The sequence below is a fragment of the Dipodomys merriami genome, unplaced genomic scaffold (genome assembly GCF_024711535.1).
Source record: "Dipodomys merriami isolate MVZ:Mamm:240054 unplaced genomic scaffold, mDipMer1.0.p SCAF_34, whole genome shotgun sequence".
Classification (NCBI taxonomy): domain Eukaryota; kingdom Metazoa; phylum Chordata; class Mammalia; order Rodentia; family Heteromyidae; genus Dipodomys; species Dipodomys merriami.
Genome location: NW_027204937.1, coordinates 3,940,317 through 3,953,327, shown reverse-complemented (window position 1 = coordinate 3,953,327; position 13,011 = coordinate 3,940,317). Strand labels below are relative to the sequence as shown.

General features: G+C 36.6%; 1 protein-coding gene across 4 annotated transcripts in view; it reads left to right on the top strand.

The window, feature by feature from the left end:
• Positions 1-13,011, top strand: part of Oma1 (OMA1 zinc metallopeptidase) — a 58,801-nt gene that overhangs the window by 16,609 nt on the left and 29,181 nt on the right. For all 4 annotated transcript variants that reach the window (XM_069987151.1, XM_069987152.1, XM_069987154.1 and 1 more), the window contains one exon: positions 3,138-3,212. In XM_069987151.1, the coding sequence (XP_069843252.1) occupies positions 3,138-3,212 (75 nt within the window). The remainder of the gene's footprint in view (positions 1-3,137; positions 3,213-13,011) is intronic.

The following is a 13,011-nucleotide window of genomic DNA, read 5'->3' as shown; positions in this document are numbered from 1 at the left end:
GGCCTGGGTGCTGTCCCTGATTCTCTTTATGTTCAAGGCTAGCGTTCTACTACTTGAGACACATTGCTGCTTCTGACTTTTTCTGAGTATTTAATTAAAGATAAGAGTCTTACAGACTTTCTTACCCAGGCTGGTTTTGAACCACGATCCTAGAGCTCAGCCTTCTTAGTAGTAGGATTAAAGGAGTGAGCCACTGATGTCCAGCTGCCAATGTTTTCATATTTCATAATATAAAATTTGGAAACTAAATTTTGGTGTCATGTTTTCTCACTTTTAGGGAAGATTTTTATATCTCAGCATTTAAATTAAGGAATAGAACATGTCTTAAATAATACATAAAGGATGGACTCAAAGGGCTTAGTAACTTGGCTAATGTAATTTTTCTCCCCATAGGTAGCTTTACAGAGAGAAAACCTAGTCTCTGAACCTTCCTTCCAGTCTCCCTTCCAGTGCACTGAGCGACTGTCCCTGCTCCAGATATTTATATTTGATAGATTTCTTTTTAGGAAGAAATCTCCAAATCTTAATGAATATGGGATTGGCTAAAGCTATTTTACCACTATGTACTCCTGTTCCCAGTTAAATGAACCCTGCCTTAAAAATATTGAAAGCAACAGTCTTACTAGGTGTTTGCTGATTTCTGTTCATAGAAGTTACATATTTATTAAATCTCTCATTTTGTTCAAAACACTATGGAAAGTAGGGCTTCACGACTGCTTTGTTAGCTGATTAATTATTTTATTTTACATCTTTCTCTGCAAATATTTTCTCTTGTCTTGGGAGAGAGTTGGTTATTTAGGAACAGCCTGCTATTTGTTTATTTAATGATTTGTTAGAGCACCCATCAGAGTACCATCTGGGTGCTGTTCAAATCTAATGTGCAACATTCTTTGAGACAAACTGCTTTTGAGACTTAATAACTAAGTCATTTGTTAAGTGTTGAGATCATTTGACTTCACTTACATGCAGTGAAGGTTCACAAAAAGAAGAAGAAAAAATGGATAGTACTTTGGTTATAGGACTTCATAATTTGAACTTTGTTTCTATCATTGATCTGCTGGGATGACAAAGGAATTAATGTCATTTCCCCCTATCTATCTGTAAATGCTTTTCTTTTTCATAATGGAAGATGGCCATAGAAAATATATGCTATAGCTGTTTTTCACTCTGGACATACTTGCTGAATCCTGCCTTTGCAGCATGGGAATGTAATTCTCCAGCTTGATACTTCAATGGAAAATAAAATGGGCTGTCTTCTGTTTGAATTCCTTTTCCTTAAGTTGAGGCCCCTGGATAATTTTGCAGGCAAGGAAATTTTTTTTCCTCTCCATAAAACACTGTTCTCTGTATTTGGAAGAGCAGAAATTAATCTAAATTTGTTATGGTGTGGGAATTGCCTACATTCATGTGCTATTAATTCATTTGATGTGATTGAATGATATATACACTTATGCACAATTAATAGAACTACTGACATTTTGGACTGGATTATTGTTTGTCATGGGGAATTCTCCTGTGTGTCATAGGATGTTTAGTAGTATATCTGCTCTCTATTCAATAGATGCTAGTGGCTTTCTCTCCCTACAGTTGTGACAATCAAAATGGCTCATACTGTAATGCTAGCTACTCAAGAGGCTGTGACCTAGAGGACTGAGGTTCAGAGGAAGCCCAGACAGAAAAGTCTGCACAATTCCATCTCTAATTAGAGAGCAAAAAGCTGGGCTGGAGGCATCGGTCAAGTGTTAGAGCACTAGCCATGAACAAGCAAGCTGATCAAGCATGAGGCCCTGATTTCAAGTCTGTCACTAACAAAAAAGTTCTCCAAGAGCTAGAGTTGGTGGCACACATCTTTATATGATCCTAGCTTCTTGGGAGGCTGAGGTAAGAGAATTACTTGAGTCTACAAGTTCAAGACCAACCTGGGAAACATAGTGAGACCTCATCTTAAAAAAAGTAATAATTTCCAAACTTTCACAAATGTCCTAGGGGACAAAATCACACTAGCTTGAGTCACTGATTTTTTTTTTCCACTCAAGGCTAGAATTCAACCACTTTAGCCACACATACCTTCACTTCTGAGAACCACTGATTTAAGTAAAGTATTTAACATAGTTGCTGGCACAAAGTAAGGACTCAGTAAATGTGAGATATTAATTTTATTCTTAGTCTTTTCAAAGGAGTTTGGTCTGTTACTAGCTGCACTAAGCTATGATTACATTTGATGTTATTTATAGCAGTACTTTTTAATTCTGTATTAGTAGAGTCAGTGCAACAGGTACAGACTACCATTGAGAGTGAAGATACTATGTGATTTAGTTTGTCAACTTAAAACACATGTGCTTCAGAAGGAAGAAAGCTATACATCCTGTGGATCAGATTGATTATGTTATTTCTAGCCATCACAAATATGTAACTGCCTTTGAAAAACTGCTTCCCCAATTAATAGCTTTTTTTTCTCAATAGTCCTGCATATTGATCCATCTCCTAAAAAGTTTTAGTACTTACTGAAAATTAGAATTTAACTGGAAAACTTGCTCATAAATACAAGTAATTAGGAAAATTAAAGTTACGATGTCTATTTATATTTTTTATTTAATGTAAAAAGAAAATTTCATTTTCTTGGCTAATCAATACTTGGAAAAGGAAGAGGAAATTAAGATAATTTATCAAAGAAAGAACATTCTGCAGTATGGTTAATTTTCTTACTGAAATAAATCCTCTAGAGGCATTCCTGCATGTTATACACCTATTATTTAGTTTTTTTTCATTTTAAACTATACAACCAGAATATGCCTTGGCCATAGTAAAAGCTTTCATCAGTAAGCTTTCTTAGGGAACTCTGCATTCGATAGTGAGGTTATAACTGGAAATTAACTAATGATACTGCACACCACCTGGAAATTCGTTAAGTGTGCCTTTTTTTCACTTTTTCCATGTTTTTAAAGTATTAATCTATAATAGTAATAAAGGCCATATTTACACTTATATCACCATGTCCTTTAAGTCTTAATTATAATGTAGAAAATTATATCCTAATTTCTCCATGAAATTAATTTAAAAAAATTCACTTTGTTATTCCTTTAGTTATGAAATGAATTGCCTTAATGGAGTTTTTTTTCTATACCATTTCTTCTTAGTTCATGTTTGATAGACCATACAGCAGAACACTGGAGTCTGAAGCTGACAAAATTGGACTGCAACTCGCTGCAAAGGTAAAGTCATCAGTAGTGAAAGCCCTTCATGTGGTACAGGCTGCACGTGGGTCATCTTAGTGTTTGGCATGGACAGAGAATGAGAATTGGATTCACTAACCCTTTGTGTCAATCAGCTTCATGTTGGTATAGCAAAATAGTGAAGGCTGCTATCACAAGAAATGTTTAGTTTAGGTCACAGTTTTGCCTACATCAGCTCAGTTCTGGTGAGAGTGTAAGGAGGATGGTGGCCCACTGTGGTAGGAGTTTGTATAGAAGAAAATTGGTCAGAGTAGAGCCAGAGCAGAGGAAAAAGAGAGAATAGGCAGGGTCCCCAGTCTCTTTCCAAGGCATATCCCCAGTGACGTAAAGACCTCCAACAGGTGATACTTTTGAAAAGGAGACCCATCCTGGGATGAAAACTTTTAGATATAGTGGACACTTGGGGATCACTCAGATGTAATCCAAACCATAGTGCCCTTTATACAACTTTAATTGAATGATAAAACTAGAAGAGGGTGGCCTTTGGAAGGATATATAACTAACAATATTCATCTAACTCTCTTCTGAATATGAGCTTTGGTTATACTTTCGATAAGAATATGTGAAATTATAGTACAATACTTATAAGGTTTTATAAAATCTCAGACTTCTTTTTGTATGGGGGAAGGTCGGTACTAGGGTTTGAAGTCAGGGCTTTGTGCTTCCTAGGTGAACACTCTCTCACTTTTACTGTGTGTGTCCCCTACCCTTGATGTATTAGAAATAAGTTTTATATATATATAAATACATTTCTATACATAAATAAATAATGTACATATATAAATTATTTGATATATGTGAATTAAAATTTTAAAACATATTTAAGTGTCAGTGGCTTATGCCTGTAATCTTAGCTACTCAGGAGGCTGAGATAGAAGGATCATGGTTCTAAGCCAGCCCAGGCAGGAAAGTCCATGAGACTTTTATCTCTAATAAACTACTCATAAAATGCTGGAAGTGAAGCCTTGAGCAAGATGAGGCTCAAGGACCTGATCTCAAACCCCCAGTACCAGCACAAAAACCCCATTTAAAAATGTGTGCCTTTTGGAGAGCTACAGCTTTCTTTATTTTACTTCTTTCCTTTCACTTCTTTCATCTAAGGAGTTTTTTGTTTGTTTGTTTGTTTTTGACTACATTAAAAGGTGTAGTTGTTCTTCCTCCATCTGTAGAAAGATTAATGTTATTATAGCTATGATCCTGGCCAAGCAAATTGAGTTGTTAATATTTGTAACAGGAATTTAGGTTATTTTTGTTTTAGCAGATGAGTAGCTTTTTTTCTCTTTCAAACCAGAGAGAGCCAACTCTGGGCCTTTACTAAGTTGGCTTCATTCCTCTCTACTGAAGATGACACTTTGCATTGTCTATTTTAATCATCTGTGATAACTGAATATTAGGACTTAAAATGAAAATGAAAAGAATTGTATATAATGCCAGTTTGCTATTAAACTCAAATTTTATTTGATCCTTTGTTGAGTTTCCAGTAGTCACAAATTAATGACTATTTAAAAAATCTCTCATGTTTTATGAATTTGATTTTATAAGTCAAAATACTACTCCTTTGCAAAAGTGGTTCTTTGAATATTAACTAAGTGGAGTTAAGGGAGTTATTAGTCTAAATACTCTAAGAGGTTCCTAAAGAAAGGTGCAAAAAATTTGTTGTATCAAGAATCTTCTAATTTTAATATGCTATAGTCAATCAAGTATTCCCTTTATGTGCATTCTATGTTCTGGTTAAAAAAAAACTTTACTTCTATTGTTTGGTCTGTATATATTAGATGTACAAAGGGGTTTCATAGCCATTTTCCCATATGCATATAGTGTGCCCCCATGTTTCCTTATATTTTCATATACGCATATAGGGCACTTGGGCCATGTTCAAATCTCCATACCTTCTCATTTCACTAACCTGCTGGTACCCATCCAAACAAAACTATAACCACATTCTTGTCGTTCACTTTTAAGGACTAGCTGCCATGTTTGAGAGAAAACTTGACTTGTCAGTATGGCTTTTGACATGATCTCTTGTTCCAATCATTTACCTGCATATGATATAATTTAATCATTCTTTTTTAAATGTATTTTTTATTGTAAACGTATTGTACAGAGAGGTTACATTTACACGAGTAAGGTAATGAGTACATTTCCTGCTGAGCATTGTTACCAGCTCTTTGTTTTCCCCCTACCAACCCTTCCCTCCCTACTCCTCAACTCCTCCCTCCCTGCTCAAGTTGTAAAGTTCGTTTTCAACATAGTATCTTGTACATCTCATTGTTACAATGGGTCAACCTATATCCTTGTTTCAGCATTTTGTTATTTCTCCTTACCCTCCCCAAATTAGACAAATGTATATACAAGATGCAGGGCCTCAGAATCAAATACAGTGAAAACGGGTTATACAATGGGGGAAGAACATACAAAAGAAACAAAATATATATATATAGTACATTAAAAACAACAGTGACAAAGATAAAATCTCTTGTGTCCCTATCTTGGGTTCATTTCGCTTAACATCATCTTATATGGTCATGTGTATATATCTTTTGACCTTTTCTGCTTAGTCTGGTAAGATTATCCTAGACGTATACTAGTTACTGCAAATAAGGAAAACCATGGGACCTATGTTTCTTTGGGTCTGGCTTACTTCACGTAATACAATTTTTTCCAAGTCTTTCCATTTCCTAATAAATGGAGGCATAGAATTCCATTATATATATAAACACACATTTTCTTGATCCATTCATCTACTGAGGGGCATCTGGGTTGGTTCCATATCTTAGCTCTGGTGAATAAACATCGTTGTGCAGGTAGCTTTAGTATGGCCTTGTTTGATCTTTGGGTAAATGCCCAAAAGTGGGATTGCTGGGTCATACGGGAGCTCTATGGTAGTCTTTTGAAGAACCTCCATACTGCTTTCCAAAGTGGTTGAACAAGTTTACACTCCCACCAATAATGCAGTAGGGTTCCCTTTTGGCCACATCCCCTCCAGCATCTGTTGTTATTAGATTTCTTGATTATAGCCATTCTAACTGGGGTGAGGTAGAATCTCAATGTTTCTAATTTTTTTTTTTATTATCAGTCGTGGGGCCTGATCTCTGGGCCTGGGTGCCCACTGTCCCTCAGCTCTTCAACTCAAGGCTAGCACTCTACCACTTGAGCCACAGCACCACTTCCGGCTTTTTCTGCTTATGTGGTGTTGAGGAATTGAACCCAGGGCCTCATGCATGCAGAGGGGTTACAATTACATGGGCAAGATAATGAGTATATTTCTTATCAAACATTGTTGCCGCCTCCTCCTGTTGTTTTGATTTACATTTCTTTTATGGCTGGAGAAGTTGAGCATTTCTTCATGTGTCTATTGGCCATTCTTATTTCTTCTTCAGAGAATTCTTTCCTTAAGTCTTGAGCCCACTTATTAATCTGGCAGTTGTTTCTTTGAGGATTTGTTGTTGGGGGATTTAATTTTTTGAGTTCTAAGTATATTTTAGATATGAGACCCTTGTCTGTTGTATGGCTAGTGAAGATCTTCTCCCAATCTATGGGCTTTATGTCCTTTGCCATGCAGAAGCTCTGCAGTTTCATGCAATCCCATTTGTCCAACCTTTCTTTGATTTGTTGTGTTTCTGGGTCTTTTTTTTTTAAATTTTTTATTGTAAAGATACTATACAGAGGGTTACAGTTACATGAGTAAGGTACATGAGTAAGGTAATTGGGTACACTTCTTATTGAGCATTGTTACCCCCTCCATTGTTTTCCCCCTACCATCCCTTCCCTCCCTACCTTCCCCGAGGTTCTTTTTTTTTTTTTTTAATTGTGATTAAGTGATTATATAATTTCCCAAATTTCACAGTATTTTGGAATAATGATGCTCATTTAAAGTCACAAGTTCATTCTAACTTTCCTGGAGCAAATTGTCTATCACAGTCTATAACATATAACGGTGTACACATATACACCATTCATGTGATCAGCAGCATGGGGATATTTAGTAGTGGTTCGACCAGATGAGTGGGAGTTCTTTGTTTTTTAAGTCCTGTTAGTTTTGTCGTATCACCTAACATTTTGGATTTAGCATCCACTTATCAGGGAGACCATGTACCGTTTGTCTCTTTGCTCTTGGCTTACCTCGCTCAACATGATTCCTTCTAGCTCCATCCATTTCCCTGCAAATGCCATTATTTTGTCATTTCTAATGGCTGCATAATATTCCATTGTGTATAGATACCACAATTTTTGGATCCATTCATCTGTGGTGGGGCATCTGGGTTGTTCCCATATCCTAGCTATTGTGAACAGTGCTGCAATAAACATGGAGGTGCACGTGTCCTTGTATATTGATTCCTGTTGTTCAGGGTAGATGCCTAGAAGTGGTATGACTAGGTCGTAAGGGAGGTCAATCTTTAGCTTTCTAAGGACCCTCCAGACTGCTTTCCAAAGTGATTGTATAAGTGTACATTCCCACCAGCAGGGTAATAGGGTTCCTCTTTCTCCACATCCCCTCCAGCATTTGTCGTTGGCTGATTTGTGGATGTGGGACATTCTGACTGGGGTAAGGTGGTATCTCAGGGTTGTCTTTATTTGCATTTCCTTCACTACCAGGGATGATGAACATTTCCTCATGTGTTTCTTTGCCATTTTTATTTCTTCATTTGGGAAGTCCCTCTTTAGTTCCCTTGCCTATTTAGTAATTGGTTTGTTAGGTTTGGGAGGGATTAGTTTCTTGAGTTCCCTGCATATACAGGATGTTAACCCCTTGTCTGATATATTGCTGGTAAATATTTTTTCCCAATTGGTTGTCTTTCTAGCTTGGTTGTGATAGATTTAGCTGTACTGAAGCTTTTTATTTTAAGGTAGTCCCATTTGTCGAGCCTCTCTCCAATTTGTTGTGACCCTGGGACTCTGTTCAGGAAGTTCTTTCCTGTGCCTATTAGTTCAAGTGTCTCTCCTACTCTGTCCTGCAGTAGTTTCAGAGATTCAGGTTTAATGTCAAGGTCTTTAATCCATTTTGAGTTGATGTTGGTGCATGGTGATAGGCTGGGGTCCACTTTTAGTTTTCTGCATGTGGCCACCCAGTTTTCCCAGCACCAGTGGTTGAAGAGGCTGTGTTTCTTCCATTGTATGTCTTTGGCTCCTTTGTTACATATCAGCTGGCTGTAGGCCTGTGGATTTATTTCTGGATCTTCTATTCTGTTCCATTGGTCTTCGAGTCTGTTTTTGTGCCAGTACCATGCTGTCTTTGTTATTATAGCTCTGTAGTAGAGTTTGAAGTTCGGCATGGATATCCCTCCCATGTTGTCTTTATTCCCTAGAATTGTTTTGGCTATTCTAGGTCTTTTGTTGTTCCATATGAATTTTTGGACTGTTTTCTGTATTTCAGTGGTATAGGTCATTGGGATTTTAATAGGAATTGCATTGAATTTGTATATTAATTTTGGAAGTATTACTATCTTTACTATATTAAGTCGGCCTATCCAAGAGCATGGGAGGTCTTTCCATTTCCTAGTGTCTTCTGCAATTTATTTCTTTAACTTTTTATAGTTTTCATTAAATAGTTCTTTTACATCTTTGGTTAGGTTAATTCCTAAATATTTTATTTTTGGGGAGGTTATTGTGAATGGGGTTGCTCCCTTTATTTCCCTCTCTTTTTGTACATTGTCAGTGTACAGGAAGGCAACTGATTTTTGTGGGTTTATTTTGTATCCTGCTACTTTGCCAAAGTGATTTATGATTTCTAAGAGTTTGGGGATGGAGTTTTTGGGATTGTGAAGGTATAGTATCATGTGGTCTGCAAAAAGGGATAGTTTAACTTCTTCTTTCCCTATGCGGATCCCTTTAATGTCTTTTTCTTGCCTTATTGCCCTGGCTAAGGGTTCCAGGACTATATTGAAGAGGAGTGGAGACAGTGGGCATCCTTGCCTTGTTCCTGATTTTGGGAGAATTGGTTGTAGCTTTTCCTAATTAAGTATAACATTGGCTATTGGTCTGTCATAAATGGCTTTTATTGTTTTTAGAAATGTTCCTTCTATTCCTATTTTCTCCAGAGCTTTTAGCATGAATGAATGTTGAATTTTATCAAAGGCCTTTTCTGCATCTGTGGCGATAATCATGTGATTCTTGACCTTGGCTCTGTTGATGTGTTGGATTACATTTATTGACTTATGTATGTTAAACCATCCCTGCATCTCTGGGATGAAGCCTACCTGGTCATAGTGTATGATTTTTTTTATGTGTTTCTGGATTCTGTTAGTTAGAATCTTGTTAAGGATCTGTGCATCTGTGTTCATCAAGAAAATTGGCCTCCTTTTTGGTTGGGTCTTTGCCTGGTTTGGGGATGAGGGTGATGTTGGCTTCGTAGAATGAGTTTAGGATAGCTCCCTCCTTCTCTGTTTCTCTGAAGAGCTTGAGGAGTATGGGTATTAGTTCTTCTTTAAAGGTCTTATAGAATTCTGTTCTGAATCCATCTGGTCTTGGGCTTTTTTTTGTTGGAAGACTTTTGATAGCTTCCTGTATCTCATTGTAGGATATTGGCTTATTTAATTGGTTTACTTCTTCTTTGCTCAGTTTGGGCAACTTGTATTTCTCTAAAAATGCATCCATTTCTGCCGGGTTTTCTTCCTTTAGAGAGTATAACTTTTGAAAGTAGTCCGTTAGAATTGTTTGGATATCTTGGGTACGTGTTGTGATTTTTCCCGTGGCATCCCTAATCCTGTTAATATGGGTTTCCTCTCTTCTTTTTTTTAAATTAATCTTGCCAACGGGCCATCAATTTTGTTTATTTTTTCAAAGAACCAGCTTTTTGTTTGGTTAATTTTGACTATAATTTTCTGATTTTCTAATTGGTTAATCTCTGCTCTTAATTTGGTTATCTGGCTTCGTCTAGTAACTTTAGGTTCCATTTTTTTCTTGTTTTTTAGCTGTTTTAATTGCAACATGAGATTATTTACTTGGTCTGTCTCCATTCTCTTGATGTGGGCACTGAAGGCAATAAATTTGCCCCTCAGGACTGCTTTTGCTGTGTCCCACAGGTTTCTGAGTCTTTATTAAAAAAATTTTTGGTCTGTGCCAAGGAGCCCTAGAGTTTCTCCTATTCCTTCCTATAATGTTTTCAGGGTATCTCCTTTGACTTTGAGGTCTTTGATCCATTTGGAGTTGATTCTGGTACAGGGTGATATATAAGGATCTAGCTTTAGTTTTCTACAAGTGTTTAACCAATTTTGCCAGCACTATTTACTGAAGAAGCTGTCTTTCTTCCATTCTATTTTTTTAGCTCCCTTATTGAAGATTAGATGGCTATAGGTCTGTGGGTTCATTTTTGAATCTTCCATTGGTCCTCAGGTCTGTTCTTGTGCCAGTAAGCTGAATTTTATCATTCTTTATGACAGAATCATACTCCATTGTATATGTCTCTATCACCTATCTGTCTATCACATTTTCTTTATGCACTCATTAGCTGATGGGCATCTAGGCTGCTTTTATAGCTTTACTGTTGTTAATATTGCTGCTTTGAATATAGGTGTACAGGTGTCACTATTGTATGTTGACTTAACATTTCTTTGGCTATATGGCCAGGAGTATTACAGCAGAACAGTGTAGTAGTTGTAACTTTGATTTTTAAATTTAATTTTTGTTTTTTAACTCTATATTGATTTCCACACTGGCTGCTCTAAGGATCCCATTTCCCCCACGTGCACACCAGCAGTTGTTGTTTGGTTTCTTGATGACAGCCATTCTGAGTCATGTGAAATGGGCTTTAGTTTGTTGGGATACTCTTCTGTTGCTTCGATTTAATTGTGTGTTACTGTTTTGTTTAGATGGTTTGTATCCTCTTGGCTCAATTTTGGTAAGTCACATATATCTAGAAATCTGTTCATGTCTTCTAGATTTTTCAGTTTATTAGGCTATAGGTTTTCAAAATATTCCCTATTGAACTTCTGGATTTCTTTGGTATTCACTCCCTGTGTCACCTCTCATTCTGTTAAGTTCTCTCCTTCATTCCTTTGGCTAAGTGTTTATAAATCTAGAAGATTTATCAAAGTACCTACATTTTTTCATTGTATTTTTCTTTTTTTTATATTTAGTACCATTCTTTTTTTTTATTGTGAAAATACTGTACAGAGGGGTTACAATTACATGGGCAAGATAATGAGTACATTTCTTTTTTATTTATTTTTATTTTTTATTTTTTTATTGTGAAAATATTGTACAGTGGGGTTACAATTACATGGGCAAGATAATGAGTACATTTCTTATCAAGCATTGTAGCCTCCTCCTTTGTTTCCCATCCCTTCCCATCCTCCCCCCAATCCTTCCCACCCCTCCCCCATGAGTACATTTCTTATCAAGCACTGTAGCCTGCTCCTTTGTTTCCCCTTCCCATCCCTTCCCATCCTCCCCCGCCCCCCCAACCTTCCCTCCCCCACCAAAGTTGTAAAGTTCATTTTCGACATAACGACTTGTACATCTCATTGTTGCAATGGGTTCACCTGTATCCCTATTTAAGCGATTTGTTTTTCCCCTTCCCCTCCACAAATTATACCAACATCAAATACAGTGAAAGCAGGGGTTATACCGTGGGGGAGGGACATACAAAGCAACAAAGAAATAATCTTACAAATGTGTTAGAAAAAATCACATGAAAGAAAAAAACATTTGAATACATATTTATTTCTATCTTGATACCTTTTCCTTCTTTCCATCTACTGCTATTCAATTTGGCTTATTCTTGTTTTTCTTAGAGTTTGTGATGCATTGTTATGTTACTTATTTGTAGTTCTTTCTCTGAATCTGTGTCTCTCTCTTTTAATGTAATTGCTGTGTCCCAAAGTTTCAGTTATATTGTATTTTTATTCTTATTTGCTTGTAGGAGTTCTTTATTTTCTCTCTTATTTCTTCAACAACCCATTGTTCATTCAAAAGTGAATTGTTTGTTCCTCATGTGTTAAGGTATTTTCTGTGGTTTCTCTTGTTGGTTTCTAGTTTTATACCATTGTAGGCTGATTAAATGCACAAGTTATTCAGTTTTCTTGTATTTGTTAGAACCTACTTCATGTCCTAAAATATGATCTGTTTTGGAAAAAGTTCCATGGGTTGCAGCTGTTGGGTGGAATATTCTATAAATGTCTATCAATTCCATTTGATCCATAGTGCTGATTAATGCTCATAATTCCTTATGGACCTTTTTTGTTTGTATGACTTATCTGTTGGTCCATGTATGTTTATGGAGTTTAATCCTCTTGGTATATTGTTCTATTTATCAATATAAAGTGACCCTCTGTGTCTTCTGGCTAATTTTGGCTTGCAGTGGGCTTTTTCAGGTATGAGTATAACTATTTGTGCTTGCTTTTAGGCTACATTTGCTAGGGACTTTATGCTTGTGTTTGTCATTGTCAATGAGGTGCATTTATTCTAGGCAACAAATGGTTGTGTCTCATTTTAACTTAGAATCAATTAGTTGTACAAGGGAATTTCATGATAACATGCCCATTCATGTATACAAACTATCTTGAGCAGTTACCCCTCTGTCATTCTCTCTCTCTTCCCCTTCCCTTTTTTCAAACCAGTCTCAGCAAGTTTCTGTGTTCCATTTTCATGCTTCCACACAGTATTTTAACTATATTCACCCTCCTTCTTTCACTCTCGGTATCAGCCACTCGCCCGCTAGTCCTTACATCTGAAAGAAGCCGTGTTTCAACTTCTTAGTGTTCACGCACGTGTTGATTATTCAAAGGAGTTTCACATGGTATCTCACACAGGCATATACCATACTTAGTCCTTTTGAACT